This window comes from Lichenostomus cassidix, chromosome 9, assembly GCF_008360975.1.
Source record: "Lichenostomus cassidix isolate B80296 chromosome 9, HeHo_3.0, whole genome shotgun sequence".
NCBI classification, from domain to species: domain Eukaryota; kingdom Metazoa; phylum Chordata; class Aves; order Passeriformes; family Meliphagidae; genus Lichenostomus; species Lichenostomus cassidix.
The window spans coordinates 16,968,884-16,990,350 of record NC_139490.1 but is presented as its reverse complement, the minus strand read 5'-3'; the positions used below and the strand labels follow the sequence as shown (position 1 = coordinate 16,990,350).

The 21,467-nt window shown below is 46.1% G+C and overlaps 1 protein-coding gene across 1 annotated transcript in view; it reads left to right on the top strand.

The window, feature by feature from the left end:
• The window catches only part of SGPP2 (sphingosine-1-phosphate phosphatase 2), a 36,283-nt gene extending 15,755 nt beyond the window's left edge, over window positions 1-20,528 (top strand). The window contains exons 2-5 of the mRNA XM_085069662.1: window positions 252-410; window positions 9,654-9,833; window positions 11,959-12,048; window positions 17,042-20,528. Coding sequence (XP_084925788.1) covers window positions 252-410; window positions 9,654-9,833; window positions 11,959-12,048; window positions 17,042-17,584 — 972 coding nt within the window. The 3' untranslated portion in view covers window positions 17,585-20,528. The remainder of the gene's footprint in view (window positions 1-251; window positions 411-9,653; window positions 9,834-11,958; window positions 12,049-17,041) is intronic.
• Window positions 20,529-21,467: the final 939 nt, after the last annotated feature.

The window sequence follows — 21,467 nt, the reverse complement described above, 5'->3', positions numbered from 1 at the left end:
TTCACTCTCCTGTTGCTCCTGCTGCCAGGGTGTGAGGCTTCTTAGTGCTATCCTAGTCCCAGAGAGCAGCAAACGTTTTCTAGACATATTCAGCAAGTGGCCAAAGTCATGGCCTGAGCAATGTGTGCTGTTGTGTGTCTTCCCAGCTCTGGAGGGCTGCATGTCTCCTGGGAACCGTAGCAGTTAAAATATTTCAAGTGTTTGTTAGATTTTCCTAATTCACTAAAACTATAACATTCTTTCATTTCCAGGGTTGCACACAGAAGTATATTGTGAAGAACTACTTCTACTACTACTTGTTCAAGTTTTCAGCTGCTTTGGGTGAAGAGATTTTTTATATCACTTTCCTTCCATTTACCTACTGGAATATAGATCACTCTGTGTCTAGAAGAATGATAATTGTTTGGTCTGTAAGTATTTCTATGATTAATTTAACCTTTAATTCTCTGTGCATAGCAGATCAATATCTAAGAATAAGAACAACCCTTCAAACAAACAAAATCCCTTCAAACAGAAGAAGCACCAACACTATTTGTGTGTAACTCGTGTGTTCAGGGAGCAGAACATTGCAATGCTGAGAGGAGGAGAGAGGCATCAGCTGACTCAGGGTTTTTTCATCTGTGCCACATCTTGGACTGACTTTTTTTCAGCACAATCACTGATTGAGCTGCTTTTGATATGGTTTGCACAGAATAGCTAGGAAAACACTTCCTTCCCAATGTATCATAGTATTTTAGGGAACATTTCCCACCACTTTAGGAAATTTCTCTTATTCTCATTTCTTCTGTGTAATTTCATGTATTTCTGGCTTGGCTGAAATTACTATAAACCTGATAGGGGATGTGCAGGCTGCAGTGGAATAAGCAGGGTGCTTCTGCAGTCACTTGAAGGGGAAATATCAGATTGTCTGTTGAAGACTAAAGACTAAAAAGCATTGATTTTTATTAATATGAGAGCATTCACAAATTCACTGACTTCAGCCTTGCTTCAGCCTTCACAAATGTGGTTTGGGTTATCCAGAATAATGTATTTCCATTGTGGCACTATAAAACTAGGAGATAATCAGGCCAAGACTGGCTGTTTTGTCACTGCCATTGCTCATCTTGGCATTGCTAAGATTTTTCTACCCAAATAAAACCATTTTAGAAAAAAGAAGGGATGGAGGGAGCTCCTCTGCCAGGTGGCAGACCCTGGGGGTTCAGCTATCAATCTTAAGAAACCAAAGCTTGGTAAAAACTTGGATATGATATCCAATTTTGTTTCTTTGCAATGAAGCTTCTCTGTGATCTAGTCAATTCTGGTTAATAGTATTCTGTCTTTTGACCAAATAATATGATAAGAAATAATAAAACCAAATTGAATTGGGTCATACACTTCAAATGCACCTGGTGTTGGACAGAAGGTATCAGTTGCTCTGTGCCAGTAACCTTAGTCAACACATTTTATAAAGAGAACATGAAAAATAAATTGCAGATGAAATTTTAGAGGTAGGTGGACACAGTATAACTAGAGCTGGGTTTTGGCCAGGAGTACACCTACAGCTTCTGGAAATGTGCCACAGAAGATGAAAATTGGTAGTCACTGCATTCTGGGTTTTCATATTGCTCAAAAAAATGAGCCTTTGGAGTTCTTTACATGCATTTCTGCAGACTTGCCTTGCCTTTCCTCACAAGGAGTTTGTCTGATTTTTGGCCAGATCTAGTCTGATTTAGAGTATTCAAGCTTGTGATGTTATGATAATTAATATTATTTTTCACTTAGTGAGATGAGGAGTTGCTCTTTACACTGAAAAGGAGAAGTTGTTTTGAATACATGGGCTTGTGGCAATTTGTGTTTTTAAAACATGTTAATTATATGTGATTGTGAAGTGGCTAAAAATGTCTGTGCAGGCCATGTGTTGATGCTGTGGCTTGCTCAGCTGGGGTTTTGCTCAGCAGGAAACTCACTTTCCTGCTGAGTTTCATGGTGCTGTAAGTGGTGTTGGTCTATCTTACACTGTCATACAATCACAGAATGGCTTGGGTTGGAAGGAACCTTAAAAATCATCTACTTCCATCCCCCCTGCTGTGGGCAAGGACACCTTGAACTAGACCAGGTTGCTCCAAGCCCTGTCCAAGATGCCTTGGTCATGGATGTGACATTTGGCTTAGCTGCATGGGAAATGCCAAGGTGCCAGTGGGACAAAGCTGTGCTTTTAACTAGCTGGGAGGGTTTTGGTGATGGAGCTTTGAAGAAATGCTCCTGAATGGATGGTGATGATGTGGGGCTAAGAAGAGCTGTGTTAGATACAAGTAAAAATCCAGGATTCCTGATAGTGTCTGGCAACAGCTGAGGGTGGAAGGCTGGGAAGAGCATGAAGGGGCAAGTGCAGCACTCAGGCACCTTCTGCAGAAGGGTCTCATCCAGCTGGGGAAAGGATTGGTATCAGAAGGAGAGTGCTAGGGGAAAAACAGTAGTAATTCCCCTTTAAAGGGTTTGCTCAGGATGAGGAGAGGTTGTCAGTGAAGCTCTTCGAGAAGTGGAGCAGCAATGACTTTTTCAAGAGCCTGGTGCAAAGTGCATGGATACCTTGGGGACATGGCTGGAAGGGATGATGGTGACAGACAGGGTGACACCACTGGCCAAGAGAAGTCGCCTTACCTGTGAGCTCTGGAGAAACAAAGTGGTGCTGAAAGCGGTACTTTTTCTGTTGTTTCCCACTTAAACCTGTGAGTTTCTGCTGCCAGTTGGAAATGACAATGTCAGTGTCCCAGGGTGAATCAGGGGAGTTTCTTCCCTTAAAAATTAAAGCAGCATTAATGCTGTTTACAAAGCCTTCCTGCCATCTTATCTGTAATAGTTTATGCGGAGCCAGTCACCCCCATTTGAGAAAGATAATTTCAAACTGGAGCAGGGCCAGGGATGACTAAAGAACAGACTATTTTCTGAGCAGAGACCAAAAGCTTAGATAAATCCCTAGCAAAATGAAGTTGGAGAGAGAACGGAGCTAGCTGCAAAAACCATGGGAAGGAAGGATCTTCTTAAAATAAAAGTACAGTCACAAGAAGAAACATGCATAAGGCAGTCATAAATAACTTAAGTCAAAGCCAAAGGTTGTGAAATAGCTCTAGAAGGGTGAAGGGCAGTAAGAAAAATTATAAAGAGTTTATTTCAGCAGCAGCAGAGCAGTGGACTTGGAACCCTGGAATGACTTCTCCAGCCTTGGGTCCCCAAAGCCAGCTGCTTGTGCTTTTCTGTTCAGGTGGATGACTCTGGGAAATGCTGACTGTTGTTACATCCAGATGCTTTGGAAGCTGAAAGCAGCATGTTGTGCTTCCATGGTGCTTTGCCTCTGAGGATTCTCAGAATATATGCAGGCTTTACCTTTACCTTTGTGGACAGATGGAAGATTTTACTGCAAGAAACCTGTGAGCAAGGTGCTGAGTCAGTGCTGAAGGTACCCTGCTGTCTTTGCTTCTCTTTTCCAGCAATTTGAAGTAAACACTCTTGAACCTGCACAGGCAAGGCTTTTTTAGGCCTGTGACTCTTGCAACTTCAGCCAGGAAGTGCAGAGATGAAAAATAGCTTCACACACTCCTCAAATGTGCTTTAAATTTACTGCACATCTCTGCTCAAGAAGTGAAGGATCACTTTGGTTTTGTTTGTTGGTTTTTAACTTTCTGCACTGCTTCAGGTTTGAAGGCTTTATTTTGGTGTGGAATTTCAACAGTAGAGACCTGGGAAAAAAACACTGTTTTCAGTTTGCTATTCAGCATGCCTAGAAATTTCTTTTTCTGAGTTTTTTTCAGGCCACACCTCTTTCTAGCCTATAAAACTTTAATTTGTGCAATGTAAATAAGAGCTGGCCAGCATGGACTTTGTTGGGGCAGGTGTGGAAGCTGCTGGCATGTGACAGTGATAAGCTGCTGACTCAGGGGTAGGTGGCACCTCTGAAGGAAGGCAGAGTTTGGGTGTCTGGTGATGCCAGGCTGTGTGTGCCCCTCAGGGCTCCCTGAGCAGCCCTGGGTGGGGACATTTTCAGCAAGTCTGAGAAAATTCTGGGTCTGAATCTATGGCAATTTAGCTTCCCAGTTTGCTCTTCAGAGGAAGTTTCCTAAAGACTGTCAGCACTTAGTTACTCAGCAATGATGAGCTCTGAACTCCCTCTCAGGATAACCAGGAGTTTCCTAACCAGCAGGAGTCTACCTGCAATTGTGATGCCACTGATATTACTGTGCAGTGATTGAAAACACACTTGGAACCAAACTTTGGTTTTAACAATTCTTGTGTTTGTCAGTTTTAGTGCTTTTGCAACATGTCACTGAAGCAAGCCTGGAACTGCTGATAACCAGAGTCACTTGAAAGCCAAGCTCTTTAAAGCACCAAATGTTGCACTGCACAAGAACATGTAAAACTCTATTCAGGCACATAAGTAACTACATGCCAGAATGCAAAAATAAATGGTGTATGCAAGTTGATAAAGTGTTGATTGAAAGGGAATTTTGCAAGAGCTGGTAGCTGTACTCCACCCTTGAAGAAAAAGTGCCAGTGAGACTTTCATAACTTGAGACGAGCTGTGAATCATTTGAGGTGAAGTTTAAGCTGGAAACCTTTTGTATTTCACTAGAACTTCCAGGTGTAACAATTTGCCAGTTTTAGGTGTTAGGTGACAAACCAGGTCAGTGTGGCAGTACTTTTTCCTCCTTCCAGGAGTTCCCCAATTTTCTTCTTTAAGCCCACTATAAGATAGTCTACTACCTTATAGTTTTTGTCTAAAGGCTTCTTTTTAAGACAGAGTGAATGTGGGTGTTGGCTGGTTGTCATTCTGGGGGATTCCACTAATCTTGTTCTGGTTTTGTTTCTGAAGCCTGAATTGAGAAAAGTCCTCCATATATATATATAATATATATAATATATATATAATATATATATATTATACATTTTTTATATATATAATATTTATATATCTTATATATATAAATAAACCTTCTTAGGAAGCTGCCCATGCTGTCTCCCTGCCTCCTGCTGCTCTTTGCTGTGATATGAATGCTGTGCTGCATGAGGTGGGCTGAAGATCTGCTGCTGGCTTTGCTGCTCCCATCCTGGCTGGGACAACCCAAGGGTCTGATCTTCCCACTAGCTGAATGTGACCTGGAATGTCCCACTGAACCTGGCCAAACCCTTGGTAAACCCTTGGTGAAAAGTTCCTGTGCAGCCTGCACAAGAGGGATGTATTTTCTGGAAAACAATAACCATGCTGGAAATGGCAGCTCCTGGAGCTCTCACAGCCAGCTACCCTCTCCCACAAGCAGTGTGTGCCTCGAGGAGGATCCCAGCCTTGGCATCTCTGCACGTGGGTGCTTCAGGAGGGGATGGGGAGCAGGACACAGTCTGAGGGTGGCTTAGGACTCCCAGGCTGGGGTGCCTGGGGCTCCTCTGCTCTGCAGGGCTTCCTCCACCTGGGCCACTGCCAGGGCAAGGGGCCAACAGGCTGCTCAGTGACTTTCATGGTGAGCTTTCCTGAAGCCAAGCCTTTGTTCCTGGCACTGACGTGGGGGTAGGAAGAGTATCTCCACAAGAACATGCTCTTCCTTGCCCTGTTCCTCTCTCACTCTGAACCAAGGGATGCTCGAGGGACATAGCCACAGCTGGGATCTGCTGCAGTGTTTATCTGGTCACTCAGGCTGGGGATGCTGAGAATAGAACAGTGCAGGCTGGGTGCTTGGCTTAATTTCTGTATGGTAAATCAAAGTCACGCCTGCCTCGGCAACCACATGCAGTCTCTGCTTCTGCTTGACTAATCTGCAAATGCTGGTTTATTAATAGTGCATCTTTTTTCTCTCTGATATGCTTGGTCATTCCTATCAGTGCACAGTGCTTGTGAAAGAAAACCCAAAGTAACATCATTTTTAAACTGTAGATTTCCTTTCTGGGAAGATGGCATATACTACTGCAGACCAGGGTTTCTAGAGCCAGGTTACAGAGTTTCTATTTTGGAGATAAACCAGCAGATTCAAAGTCAGGCTGCCACACTATGAGTCTCAGGGAAGAAATTGCCAGTGCTATTTGACAGTGTGTCTTCTCTAGAATTTCATCTTGTCCTTTTAATAGATCAATAACGAAGATAAGGAGACCTGTAAAACCAGAAGTTGGAAAGTTCTGGTTCTCATTTGTTAGCTGAAATAATACATAATACAAAAAGATTTGCTCCTCCTGACCTTCACGTGCCTGTGGGAGGGTCAGGTGTGTCCCTCCCTGTGCAGAGGCTGTGGCAGGGGAGGGGGATGGAGGATGTCCACACACAGCACACCTGCAGCACTGAGCCTGTTTGTCAGTCCTGCCAGCCTCAGGGACTCAGCAGCTGCCACAGAAAAGTTCCACAGGGGAAATTGCACCTGTGGCAGTGCTGCTGTGCCTCTGCATAGGCAACTGGCTTGGCTGTGTCTGTCTGCTCTGTGTGTGTGTGCTCTGTGTGGTAAAGCTGCTTCCAGAGCTCCTGCTTCCTGTCACGGGAGTGCTGCTTGACAGGAGTGATGGAAAACCATTGCAAATGCCAGACAACACCTGCAGGTGAGAAAAACCTCCTCTTAGCTGGTTGCTTACACACCAGAGGTATGCAAATGTCAGGGGAACAGGTCACTTCATGGCACTCAGATGCTCAGAGGCAGGGGAGCAGCTCCTTGCCCCAGAGGGAATTCCTGCATGTTGGAAGTAATGAATTGGTACCCACAGCTGTGTGGATGCTAATGCCTCAAATTTGGTTCTATGATTGTTCACCGAAGCAGGACCTGTTAAAACACAGAGCTAGAATTGTCTTGTTTATCCTGATGCAAACACTCAGGTGAGGAAGTATTTTTGGAGATAGACCATATATATGACTCAGAGCAAATTAAGAAGAAGCACTCAGAAAAAGACTACAGAGGCTGTCTTGCTGCTATAGCAACTGCCAATTGCCTTTGTGTAGTAAAATCTAATGCTGTTGACCAAAGTGGCAATAAAGCCTTGCCTTTCCTTCACCTGGAGTCCTGGATTACCCTAAAGGATTGCTATTGCCCTCAGCACATGCCAGCCCAGCTGTAGTGGTAGGTACCAGAGTTTGAGGAAGGTCTTGATTTTAAGTTGCTTATGGTATTAAAAAATTCTTTTGAGCAGGGAAAGAGAAAGAAGTGCTTACCCAAGTGTTTTGGTGGTGGATTTTTGGGGTTCTTTTTGTTGTGGTTTTTTTTGTTTTGGTTTTGTTTGTTTTGTTGTGGTTTTTTTTCTATTATTTCTGCTTACATATGTTGCAAGGATTTGTCCTGTAGGATTTCAAGATTCCAGAGTCCTTTTCATTGCATTGGGAAAGCATGGATGTGCATGAGAAAAGGGGCAGCTCCTACAGCCCACACAGAGCCTGGGCAGTGCCCCTGCAGCCCCTGCAAGCAGCCCGTGCGGTGCAGGTGATGCAGAGCACCCCCTGTGCAGGGTGGCCTTTAGCAGTGTCCCCCTGCCACCATTCTCCTCTGGGGAAGCCTGCCAGTTCAGCTGCTGGAGGGTGTTTTACCTCATCCACAACTGCTGCTTCTGCTAAAAAATCCAGGACTTTGTGTGTAAAGTCGCATGCACGGTACCCAGATAAGCTAAAGGCAAAGGTCTGGTGCTTCATCTGAGCATGTTCTGGACTCCATTTCATGTTTTATGGAGGTTGTCTCACCTCTCCTTACTGTCTATACAATGTGTTTTTAAAAAGTAGAAGGGTCAGAATTTAATCTGGCATGCCAGGAAGGGCAGGGTGTTGTGAGGATGCCTGGTATTTTCACTTACCCATCCCACCTCCAGCAGGCTGTTTTTCACCATCAGAGGAGTCCTAGCATAGCCTTCATTTTTGAGATGACTCATTTCCTTTTCTGCAATGCTCTTACGTTGTGGCACTAATAATACTTCCACAAGTGGAAGTCGTTATTATGGAGGACTGCCGATAAACTGGCTCATCCTACCTTGCCTCTCAGATGGTATCACAAATGGCAGCCTCAATGTTTTATGTTCTGCCCGAGAGAGTAATTTTTCTTTCAACCCTGGAATTTAATTAACTACCAAACATGTGCCTGCATCCATTTGGAAACTGATGGCATTAACTAAATAAGCACACTCAGGAGGTTTTAAAAATATGTTTGTTCCTTGAGCCTTTGTTTACTGTGAACAGTCTGGGCCAGGGTATTCCCCATCTCCCCTGTGTGGCCATGGGAGCAGCCAGGTGTGTCACACCTGCTGCTGATAACAAGGCAACAATGTGATTCACACCATGAGGGAAAAAGGCTGCAAAGGCACCACCACTCACTTTTCCAGGCTCTGGTAGTGACTGCAAGTCTAGCACTCTCTGGCATGTGCTTTGCTGTAGAGAGAAGGATGAATGCATGTGACTGGCTTTTTCCTGTCCTGACTTGTGAATCCTGAATCCTGCCATCTTTCTTTTACCGTGAAGCCATTTTTCAAGTGGCTGGTGGGAGAGAGAGGGGTGCAGTGTGGCTGGTGACAAACGTGGCAGTGGGTGATTGTGTTGCTGTTCCAGCATATGGCTAACACCAGCAGCATGGGAAGGATGTTATTTTAAGCCCCCTCTTTTGCTGGTGGAAGCATGAGAAGCAGAAGAGTGAGCTGTCTCACACAGCAACTGAGCTTTCCTGGTAGACACCAGTTAACCCGATTTTTATATTAAAAAAAAAGGAAAAAGGTTTGCTTTGCTTTGTTTTAAAGAGCCTCCTCCGTCTATGTCTGGCTCCATTATCTAAAGGGAGGAGGGTTACAACAGAAAGTAAATACATCCTACAGGGACAGCCTGGCTAACTTTTCTCAGCTGTCCTCACTGTGGATGCTGAGAGCCTGCAGCCTTTGGGAAGAGGGTGCTAAGGATGCCCTGGGCACGGCTGGATGGGCTGCACCTCTCAGGGATACTGGATAGCATTGCCTCTTGCCTCTGCTTCCCTTCCTGACCTGAGAATGCAGCATTTTCCCCAAAAGTACCATGTTGCTGTGCTCAGGAGCTAATCAATGCAGCCCTCGTGTAAATCTCTGGTGTCACAGGCAGGGACAAAAAGCCTTTTACTGTGAGTTAGGCAGGAGAACTTGTAGCTCATGTTGCTTGTCCAGTTCTCCCTCTGCCAGGATGCCGAGGCTGTCATTTAATAACCACACGGGTGGTGCATCCCAGCAGGGCTCTGCAGCACCTGGTGCAGTGGGTGGAGTGGGAGCTGCTGGCAATGGGGGAGCTGGAGCTGCACATGGCTGGCAGGGACACGGCTGGGCAAGGCACTCATTCCAAGGTGGGGGTGGGAAAATGCCTCTCACAGCTGCTTTCTTTGCAGGAGAGGGGTTGTGAGGGATAGGGAGGAAACTCAAACTTCTTTGGCATGGGGTGGGAGCCAGCTGTCTGTCTCACACTGTCCTGTATTGCTGAATCTCATCAGCCAACCCTCTTTGGTCCTGCTTCTGCTCAGGTTACCACACAGTGCAGCAAAACCGCTGCTTCCTTCGCTGACCGAGCTAATGGAAACCCCTTTAATAATTCAGGGGATAAATTCTGTGCTCAGAGGGGGGGATTTTGCAGGCAAAAGCACAGAAATACAGGTGGTTCTTGGGTGGGCTGCATGGGGCTTGCCTGTGCTGACTGACAGTCCTGTGGCCTTTCCTGTCCCCAGATAGTGATGTACATAGGCCAGGTCTCCAAGGACATCCTGAAGTGGCCTCGGCCCCTGTCACCACCTGTTGTGAAGCTGGAGATGAGGACAAATGCAGAGTATGGGATGCCATCCACCCACGCCATGGCAGCTACAGCCATCTCCTTCTCCTTTTTCATTGCAACCACGAACCAGTACAAGGTAGGGAGTACAAAAACTAAACTAAAGAAGAAAAAGAAAATATATTAAAAATAGAAAAGTATGTGTCTGCTTCTAGCATGCTGCATAAAGCTTGCAAATCCAAAGCTATTGCCACTTCCAGAGGGGCTCTGTATTTATTTTCACAAATGTGGATTCCTCCCTGTGCTTACCTGTAGCTGGCCAATAATAGACACAAACAGAAATTTAGTGGGAATGTCCTTTGTTTTGCATGAGCTCCTCTCAGAGCTGTTGGCAGGCTGCACTGCCCTGCTGTGGTTTGGTGAGTTCACTGTGTTTTTCCGTGTGGGGTGACTGTGGAGGGAAGGTGCCTGGTGCCAGCATTTTGTGCTCACCCCTTGCCCACCAAGTCAGGACATGCTGCCTCCCAGGGAAACCGAAGGAGCTCTGTGTCCCCTGGTTTCTGTAGGAAAGGAAAAGCACCCTTGGAAATCCCCTGGCTCAAACCTGTGTTAGACTAAGAGCATGCAACATGATTGGAAAGCCTGTTTGCCAGCAAATTTCACAATTTTCAGCATGTTCAGAGAAGTAACAGCAATTTCACCACACTGGAGCTGTAGCCTACTCAGAGAAGTATTTTCATTTTTCCTTGTCATCTTTCTAAGAAGTTTATTTGCTGGAAAGTAATTTCTCCATGACGATTATTTTTGTTCCATTTTATGAATCCAAACATGCGTTTCCTGTACTCTAGCAATAATAACTTCCTGGCTGCATTGTATTTAAGAAGGTTTCTCATCCCTTTCAAGGGATAAACCCATGTAACCAGGAGGGCTCCTGCTCCCTGTGTGGAAACTGGTCAGAGCAGCTTGACAGTGGGATGGGGACAGGGAGCCATAAGAGGGAATATTTGTCAGCCCTGGAAGGCCAGATCCACCCCATGTGTCAGAGCTGCCAAGACCTGGTCAGCATCACCTTCTCCTCCTCAATTCCCAAATGACCAGTGGGACACGTAGCTCTTCACAGGCTGTCTTGTGCTTCTTGGAAACGGCCATGAAACAATAAAGCTGCTGTCAAATAATTAAATGATTTAATTGCCTCTAGTGAGACGGAAAAATCTCCCAGTACATTATGCTGCTATTGTCTCAAGATGCCCTAATCATCAATTACTGATCTGGACTAGCTCCCAGGCTGCCTGCTGAGGGAGGAGTCAAGTGGGTGTAAATGCTCCAAAGGCTTAGAGAAATGAGGGAAAACAGTGTTTTATGAACTGGTAGTGACATCTGCAGCTGGGTCTGAGCTCTCTATTCAGAGGGCTAGAGTATGGTGGGGGAAAGGGTCAAAAGAGAGTTGTTATGCTTAGAATTTCCACAGAAGCATTTTTGTGCTGACCTGTGGCCACCCTGGTCAGTCAGCAGTCTCTGGCAGAAGATGGAGACTTTGTGTCAAATTGGATGAATTAATTTCGTTTATTTATATTTTGAGTTGGTTTATTTTTTACAGAAAAACCTCCCTTATGGACTGAAAGGAGCCCAGCAGCCCACTCAGTTTCAGGATTTGAATGAGTGGATTAAGGGCTAATGTGTTAAGCTTATTCTTTACCAAATGTGGGTTTTATTTTCTTTTTAAATGTTGATTTATTTAAATGCTTCTTTCCATGTTTGTAGGCAGCTCAGAGAGGGAATTAAGCAAAAACAGCTTCATAAGAAGACGATTAAACCTTTAAGTGTCGCAGGGAAGAGCGGTCCTGACTGCTCTAATAGCTGGATTGTGGTTTCAGCCCAGACATTGATTCTCCCCACTCAGCCCACTGCTCGAGGACTATTGATCACACTTCTGCTCAGACTCTGCAGCTGTCACAATCCCCTTGGCTGAGCTGAGGCTGCTACAGCATGCTGAGCCTTTTTCCTTAAGGTTTTTAACTATTATAGTGAACGATTCTGCAAACAACATCTATTTCCCAGACTTTCCCACACTGAGACCAGATCTTCCAAAAGCAGGTAATGAAATGACCTTCTAGCAGGATTGCACATTGACTGAGGTGAGGGTTTGTCTCAGCTCACATTAATTTCTTGGGGAAAGTACAGCTCATGAGCCTCTTCCTAGCATGAGATCCTTATGTCATTCCAGCTGCAATGGGTGTATTTAATTTTTTATTTCGTTTTTGCAGTATCCATTCGAGCTCGGCCTGGTGGCAGCATTTGTGTTTTCGACGTTGGTGTGTCTGAGCAGGCTCTACACAGGGATGCACACAGTCCTGGTAAGCTGTGCCTCCAGCTCTGCTTTCCTACAGCAACTCCCATCTCCCACTCTCCAGGTGATGCGTGACCTGCCTTGGCGGTGCCACCACAGGAGCACACGAGTTGTACCACTGCATTTCAGGCTGTACATTCCAAGGAGCTGTGAGGAAACCCTGGGGCTGTTGCTATTTGGGTCCGCAGGGCAGTGATTTACAGCCCTGGGGAGGCTGCGCTGTGCGTGGGCAGAGGAGCCGGGTGAGGTCAGGGTGGCATCTCAATTGGAGCTCTCCATTTCGAAATGTTAATTGCCAGGAATGCACTTGGGCAACTGAGGCTGCTCCTTAGCTAAGCCTTTTGTGCAATAGTATCACTGTTTTCAGCGAGAAACACTGGGGTGGTTTGGCCTGGGAGTGTCAGGAGGTATTGCAGGTTGGTGACTCACGAGGGTAAAGCGTGGCAAGTGAGCTGCCCTGGAGGGCCTGGGCAGCAGCAGGTCTGTCACCAGAGAGGGACAAGGCACTGCAAAATATTGAGACAAGTTTCTGGTTTTCAGCTGGAAGGACATTAGTTCATAAGGGACTGAGATGCACAAATATTTTGTCTGAAAATAATTATAAAATATCTGTGACTTTATATGACAGATTTGCCGGGCATAGTGGTTTAGACACTGCTTTAGGAACATATTTCAGTGTGCCTGTGATAACACAGCAGCTGGTTCTTTCCTGACAAGAAAAAACTTTATTGATCTCTTTTATATAGTGGTCAGAGGGGTGGTCCAGCTTCCCAAGCATGGATAAAAACTCCTATTTCCCCACAGGAGTTTGATATGAGCTGCTGGTTGCATATGCGTAAATAATTGAATCTTTTTTACTAAATAATAATTACGTTTGTAATGAGATTTGATGACTGTCAGAAAGGGAGCCCTCATGAGATTAAGGTTAGCTATAAAATATGGCTTGACCTTCCCTTTCAGGCCCAGTGGATCAAAACAGTATCTTACATCCAAGTTGGAGACACCCTTTCTTGGCTACTGACCTTAAGTCAGTCAGTAAAAATTCTTTGCATACTTCTCTTGCTGGCCCATCATAATGAAAGACCCCTCTAAATTTAGATGGATTTTAGGGTAAAGAAGAAAAAGTCCTTTGTGCTTTTGACATGATAGAAACGGGCTTTAAAATTAAAAGTAAAAAAAGCTTCCTAGCTGAAGTGTGAGCAATGCTGCCTTTCCAAAGGGCAAATGAACTTGGCTGGGGTCTTCATCCTGTGTGCCATGATGGGGATAGAGCTGGGGAAAGGCCCAATGACCACAGCAGGGATGGTTCTCTGGGGAAGAAGTGCAGTTCAGAGCTGTTTCTGACACTTTGTGGGATGGCTCCTGTCCTGATGCTGCAGGGCTGAAGCACAGCAGTGCCCAGCCAAGCCATCAGCTGAAAGAGCCTCTGGATTTTTAACTGAGGCCTTAACAGAAGGGATATAATTATGTATTAAGTGGTAATAGCATTTTAGTAAAGCCAGGGAATGGGTAACAAATATCCATGGACTGTGTAACTGAATTTTTGCTGTTTGAGGAATTAGAGGAGGAGTGACAAGGAGGGTTGCATTGTGCAGAGTTCATCTTCTGTAGTCTCTTCTCTAAACATCTGTCTGCATTTCAGCACTGCTGGCCTTGCTTTTGAACGAGGAATGGTATCAGAAAGCACAGTTGTGTCGGTAGAAGAGATATTACCATTAAAGACCTTCTGGGGAGGCAGTCAGCTGCTATGGGAGCTATCAGCAACCTTAGAGCTGTGTCAGAATTCATGCTATGCTCAGGGAAAGGGAACAAACACCTGTGGCCTGGGCTGTTACCAGGAGAGCATCACCCAGCCAGGGAATGGGGTGGGAGCAGTGCACTCCCACTGCTGACAGGTAATTTAGTCACAACCACTCATCTCCACCACCTCGACCAGAATGGTCCCATATGTGTGGAAAAACAGGGGAAAAGCAGGGTCCTTTCATTTAGGTCTTAAATGATAGAGTCTGAGCAGCTGGTAAAGAGGGGGTCTGGAGTTACCTGGAGAGGGTAAAGTAAAAATTTGGACACATTTTGAACCAGTGAATCTGTAAGTCTTTAGGGGTTATTTTTGAGAAACAAAAAGCAATTGGAGTTGACATGACTGGTGGTAGCTGTTGTTTGCCTTTCCCCCCAGAGAACTGTATTTTAGAATTTTCCATCTTAAAGCAAAGTAACCCTTAGGAGTGGAAACCAAGAAAGGTATTTCTGTTTAGGAGAGTGAGTAGCGTCTCACACTAAATGAAAACATAAGGGAACTCCTGTAATAAAGACAGAATAGGAAAAGGGCTATTTTTTACTTGAATTGGCAATACTAGGAAGCAGGGCAGGTGTTTGGCACTGTGCAGGAGCAGGGCTGAGCTGCATGGCAGTGGGAGGGTTTTAGGGGAGGTAGATGGAGCCTGGGGAGAACTTGTCTGATGAGGGAGCAGGAGCATCCCAGCAGGGCAACAGGAGGTTTTCAGTTTTGCCGGTAGTATTGCACCTTGAGCAAAATCCGTGCCTGCCCTTATTTAAAAATTCCTTTATAATTGCGGGCTTGGCGAGAGGCTAATCTGTTTACACAGGCAGACGGGCAAGAATGTGCTTCCTGGGAGTGCTAACAGCAGCTCCACCCCCGGGAAAAACTCAGGTCCTGCTCCGGGGGGCACAGCAGGGAGAGTCCACAAAAACAGCTTTTCTCACAGATATTGGAGCCATCCCTCCTCTTCCCATCTTCTCCCTAATTTAACAGACAAGGAGGGAAATTAATTCTGGCCTGCTAAATGTAAGTGTTGGGCTGGAGCTCTCCCACCTCCTCTGGGTGTCCAAAAAATCAAACTTGCCCATGCACAGCAGGACTGCAGGGGAGTCACCACAGACAGCCATGGCTGGGCATGTCCTGAGCTCTCCTTCCAGTGAGGAGTTTCCAAAATGACAAGCCCATACATTGCTGGATAGGGGGAAAAACAGAATAAACCACTGGCCTCCAAGCTTTGTTCAGTAAAAAAATTCTGAACATGCACTCCCTGTATTTCTATTTCTTTGTTCATCATAGATATGTACTACAGTACTGATACATACATTATAGAGCACATACAAAATATGCTTAAAAAATATAAGGTAAGGATGAAATAAGTGCTACTTTAAAATAATGCATGTATTTTATTTTACTTTTTAGTGGTGCATATTAAAATATGTTCTCCCCCTGCAGCCAGATGGGTTGCCTTGTGCACCCAGTTTGGAAATCAAGGGTACAATGCCACTGCTCAGGGGCAGAGCTGATTGTCTGCGTCCTGCTTGAAACCTGCAGGAGCCATGTGACAGTACTGGGGCTGAATGGGAGGATAATAACATTCAGAAAACTTTAATCAGGTTTGTAAATAGGGACTGTATTGTAAATGCAACTGCTAGAGTCAGCTGGGTAAATCTGAGCAAAGCTTCTGTGAAGGGATGTTAATGTTTGGTTACATTTCTCTAATTGAAACAGAAAAACATGTGAACAGTGAGTTTTGCTCCTTGGTCACCCACAGAGGGGCATCAAGGACTTTTTCTTCTAATATGAGGTGGACAAACAGCTGGGTGGGAAATGGAGGTACAGAGTGGGGATGGGATTTCTGAGCATCAGTGCTGGCAGCAGCCCCCAGCTCTTTTGTGCTGAGGCAGTTGCTTAGTGTTGGGCCACAACATGCTTTGTGTGTAAAGGGATAATCTAAGAACCAATATCAAAACATGAATTACTGTGAAATATGGACACCTAATGGTATTTTACATACTAGACATCTGTGCACAAGTTTCTGTATTTCCAAGGCTAGCCTCATATTTTGGATAAAGGAATAAAAGGAAATTTGCATTAAGAATATGCAAAATGGCTGTAGGAGTTGTTTAAAACCAAATGTGCTATGAATCTAATGGAAGTTGTAAACAGCTGAAGCTCAGCCATACAGGAGTAATGCATTTACCAGCATGTAATTAAATATTTCTGTTGTGAAAAAGTCCCCTCATTCCTGCCTAACTCAAAGTGAAGTTCACATAAATAATTTTTAGACTGTGACCAAGCATGGTAATAGTCAGCTGTCATGACTTGTGGAAAAGAGGAGGCTTGGAAGAGGACATTTCTGTCTGTGACAACTTCAGCTTTTGCAGTGCATTTTGTGGCTGTGCTAACACTGCTGCCTGTGTGACGCTGGGAGAGCAGCACAGGGAAATTTGTTTTATTACTTTTTACCTGGCTGCCCTCATACAGGTGGTTTTTGTTAGGGCTTACCTCCTGTCTCCTTTCTCAGCTTTGTGGTTGACAACAATCAGCTTCCCAAAACGCCTTATTTGCCTCTGTTAATAAATTAGGGTTTAACTATGTTCTTGCTTCGGGCACTGTACCGAAAGCTGGATTTCAGAGACTTGGGCAACAAATTTCTTCTTGCTGTATTCCTGCCCGGAGGTGCCTGCCTCCCACTGCTGGCAGAAACCATGGCACATGCACCACCTCCCACAGCTCTGCCCTTTCCATCCCTGGAGCTTGTGTGCCTATATGGGAGCCTGTCTCTGACAAAGGACAGCATCTTCCCCTTCATGCAAAGCAAGCAAGAGATAATCACACTGATGTGATGAAATTACTTGCAGGGTGACGGGAAGGAAAGGGTTTGTGTGGAGGCAGCTTGCAGCAGTGTTGTCCCTGAGGTGGAGCTGTGCATGTGCCTTTTCCGAGGTCGTAGGTGGAGAACGCCCTCAAAACCTGAGAGCAGGTGAGGAGGAATGTCCACAGATGTATGCATAAGGCTAAGGTTGGGTTCATGGACTGTCACGTTTTGTTTAACACAGGCTTCGGGTTGTCCCTGCACGTGGGTGATGCCATCACTGAATTCAGGGTGTTCCTCCACTGCTGGGCCCCACCAAGGCCTATACTGCTCTTTTATCATCACCCAAATCCCTGGTTTACCTTCCAGGTCTCACAGAGCCTTTTAAACGTGATTTCTTTGCAGGATGTGATCGGCGGAGCACTGATTTCGGCTGTGCTGCTCGTGCTCTTGTATCCTGCCTGGGACACGATAGATCACTTGCTGCTAACCAGCCCCTTGTGCCCACTGTTCTCCATAGTTGTGCCTCTTGTCTTATGTTACAACTACCCCAAACTAGACTATTACAGCCCCACCAGGGGAGACACCACTACTATCCTAGGAGCAGCAGCCGGAGCAACTGTGGGATTTTGGTTAAACAACCAGTACGCTGCTCCAGCCTACACCAGTGAAAGCTTCCAGCCTGGATTTGCTGTGCTCATCAGTGCAATGGTGTTTGTGCTAGCCAGGTTCTTTGTAGGGATCTGTGTTGTCCTGCTGACACGCTGGGTCATGAAGAGCGTGGTCCTTGGCGCGCTGGGCTATCGGTACCACTTCCCCCTCCGTGACCTGGAGGCTCGGAGACGCCTGGAAGTGGAGGTGCCCTACAAGTTTGTGACATACTCCTCCGTTGGCTTCACGGCCACCGTGATTGTGCCACTGCTGCACGAGCTGCTGGGACTGCTGTGAGCACAGCTCCTCCTCACTGAGCCATTTGCAGCACCACCGCTTTGGAGAGAACTCATTCCAGGCTGGTGACTCGACCAAAAAGTGTTTTGTGCCTTTCTGCACTGCTGTGGTGGGTTTGGCTCTGCCTGGATGCCAGACACTCACCAAAGCTGCTCTGTCACTCCCCTCTCTCCAGGGAGAGAAAATATAATGAGAGGATCATGGCTCCAGACAAGGGCAGGGAGAGATCACTCAGCAGTTTTACTGTCACAGGCAAAACAGACTCGACTTAGGGAAATCAGTTTAATTTATTACCACACTAATCAGAGTAGGATAATGAGAAATAAAAACAAACATTACAACCACCTCCCACATATCCCTCCCTTCTTTCTAGGCTCAACTTCACTCCTGAATTCTCTACCTCCTCCCACCCACCATCACAGGGGGATGGGGAATGGAGGTTGCAGTCACTTCATCACACATCATTTCTGCTGCTCCATCCTCCTCAGGGGTAGGACTCCTCACACTTCTCCCCTGCTCCAGCATGGGGTCCCTCCCACAAAAGAGCTCTCCAAAGACTTCTCCAGTGTGAGTGTTTCACATGAGCTACAATTCTTTGTCCAGAATGGGTCCCCTGAGGGGTCACAAGTCCTGCCAGGAGCCAGTTCCAGTGTAGACTTGCCATTGGCATCACCCCCTTCTTAGGGCATCACCCTGCCCCACTGTGGGCTCCTCCACTGATGGCAGGTGGATCTCTGCCCCCCATGGACCTCCAAGGGCTGCAGGGGCACAGCTGCTTTTCCACAGGCTGCACCATGGGCTGCAGGGCATGGTCTCTGCTCTGTCACCCAGAGCACCTCTTATTCCTTCTCTTCCTTCTGTGATCGTGGTCTCTGCAGGGTTGTTTCTCTTCCATATCTTCACTCCTCTCTCTCCCTGCAGTTGTGCAAGCTTTTTGCCCTTCTTAACTCTGTTGTCCCAGAGGTGCTGCTGCAGTCACTGATGGGCTCAGCCTTGGCCAGCAGTGGATCTCTCTGGGAGGCAGCTGGCATTGGTTCTGTTGGACACAGGGGAAGCTTCTGGCACCTTCTTCAAGAAGTCACCCCTGTAGCCCCACCACTCCCTGCTCTTGCCACACAAACCCTGAAATGTCTGACCTGGAGGAGTCATGGGAATGGCTGTGCACAGATAACTCTGGATTAGGGATCACTGACCGCACTGTGTCCCATAACTAGAGACCCTTGGCCCAGACAGCTAAAGATGACAAGCACAAGGACAAAACGCCTGCCAGAGCAGCAGCAAGGGCTGTTTGCTGCTGGGTTGGGGTTGCTGGGGAGCAGGGCTGTGCCTCTGCCTGCCCAGCTGAGGGCTGCTCCTGGAGCAGTAGAGCAAGCCAAGGTAGGGCTCACGTTAAACACTGGGGAAGAGGTGACCAGCCAAGAGCAAAGTTCCATCATTGGGCAGAGCTCACAGTGTTTTCTGATCGCACTGCCAGACCAGGCCAGTTCTGTGTGGATGGTTTTACTTATTACAGTTAAAAAAAAAAAAAAAACAAAAAAAACCCTACCAATATGTAAAAGAGAAGGAAAATCTAACACAAAACCTTTAATGCAACTTGCAACAAATTTACCTTGGCTATTAATAAGAAAACCTCCACTAAAAGATCCTTTGCCTACAAACAACTGAGCAGAGTTATTACCACAGCATGGAGGCTTGAGTTCAAACTGTTTAACTCCAATTTAGTTCCCCTGGCTAAGGGAAAGGAAAAAGTCCTTCCTGTTGTGCAGGGGTGACAAGTAGCATCCATGAACTAAGCGTTGTGGAAGGAGCTGAGCAGTGACTCTGGTGACTACAGCGCGTGGCAATAAGATGCCATCATTTTCTGCAGCTGCACAGCATCACAGTTGGTCTTCCATGCATCCTGCAGCACTGTGTGTACACCTGTAGAATAGCAGGGGAGGTGTGTCCATAGGAAGGTCATCCCTATAACTCAGGCTGCTTATTTAAAACAATATATATCAGCTGATGGACCGATGAGCTGTTGAGAAATACAGCAGTGAATGTGGTCTGCTTGGCTAGAAAAATGTACTGTGCTATTGCTGCAGAGCTTTAAGCATGGCCTGTGTGCCTTGCCTGGCAGAATGTACAGTGAGAGCCAGCTTTCTAACCATGTCCACTTGTCTTCCTGGCTGCAAGAAAAATGGACCTGAAGAATGTGAAGGAGGAGCTTTGCCATCCATTGACTGCTTGGGTAAACATAATCAATTCCAAAACCATAGCTGGGAGTTCTGTCTGAGGAGTGCAAGGTGTGCATGTGGAAGATCTGCGCCACTTTAAACCCAGGTTGTCAATCTCCAGAAAAAATACAGGCAGAAATTTTAACCACTTGTAGATTTGTTCAGGCTGTGAATAAACTGTATTTTTTTCAGGTTGTGTGGGCTTTATATGTGCATGCAAACAGCTCCAGTGAGCCTTTCAGCAGGGCACATGCCCACTCATATCTGCCCCTGGGGGAGCACTGGCTGTGGACTCCATCCCTACCACAGCCATGGGGCTCCATCCTCAGCCTCTCTCCCTCCCATATACCACAGAAATGCTGCCATCGGGTTTAAAACACCTTTAAACCCCTTGTGTTAAGAGTGCTGCATGACACACAGGTGCAGTGCATGACTGGAGCCCTGTAGAGGGGCCACACCACAAAATTGGGGAAAATGTGGCAGCAAGCTGAGTGTTTAAACTGGGATTGGAATTACCCCCAAGACACGCACAGTTTGACAGGGACATTCATGCAGCTTTATGTGTAAAATTTCTGTTCTGATTCACAGCTATTTTATGCTATGAAGATTTTATAAATTATATAGAGATGCTGCACAGGTATTTTTATAGCATTCACCTGCATGTGATCCATGCAATAAATGCAAATTCTATTTGGTTCAAATTTTAAAATAAACCTATTTTGCAGATAGGTTGGTGTCTGTCTGTTCATTTTGCATCCTCTATTGGTACTTGTAAATGACTGATGTAAAGGCAATGAGTCTCAATAAAAGAGCTTCCCAAGTGCAAGCACCCATCTCTCCTTCCAAGCTTTCCACTTTTGGCTCCTTGTCCCCTTCTCAGTCTAGCTACAAGCTTTGGCTCCTACATCAACACCCTGCTTTTTAAAAAACATTTTAAAAAAGACTACTTGTCCTCTATTGACTATTTGTTACTACATTTGTAAATGGAAATGAGTGGGTTGCACATACTTAGTGCTGGGGGACTTCTGGGCGCTGGAATCTCCTTCACCTGCAGTATCTACTTCTAATCAACTAAACAGTTAATTGGAAGCCAATTTAAATTAACATGTGCAATGATAGCATGACAACCCACGAACTGCAGAATATGTTGCATTAGTTGAGGAGCCTAACGAGGCTTTGTGGCCAAGGATGTGTATTTTAAACCAGGCAGGGCTGCATCCTCCCCTCAGCATCACATCCTGCCTGGAGGTGGTGTCACCCCAAGTGCCCACAGCTGATCAGGGTGAGCTCAATTGCTGCAGCATCCCTGAGCCAGCTGGGCTAGGACAGCTTCCAGCTGGGCTCTGTGCTGAGCCTGCACTCCTGAGATGCTCACAGGACCACAGCCACGCCTGCAGGGCCAGGCTGGGAGAGGCAAGTCTTCTGACGAGGTGAGACATATCACCCTTTCTGTATTTCATTAACCTGAAGCACCAGCTCATCATTGCAAACCTGTGTGTGTCTTTGCTGTCTTTGGGAATGCTCCCCACCTCTTCATCCCTGCAGAGCAGGTGCCTCTGCATTTCCAGTGTGGTGCTGGGGAATGAGATTTTGTGCTGGGTTTGGTGGCCACGTTCTATACTCTGTAACACAAAGGCACCAGCTGAACCCTCTCAAGTAAGCACACT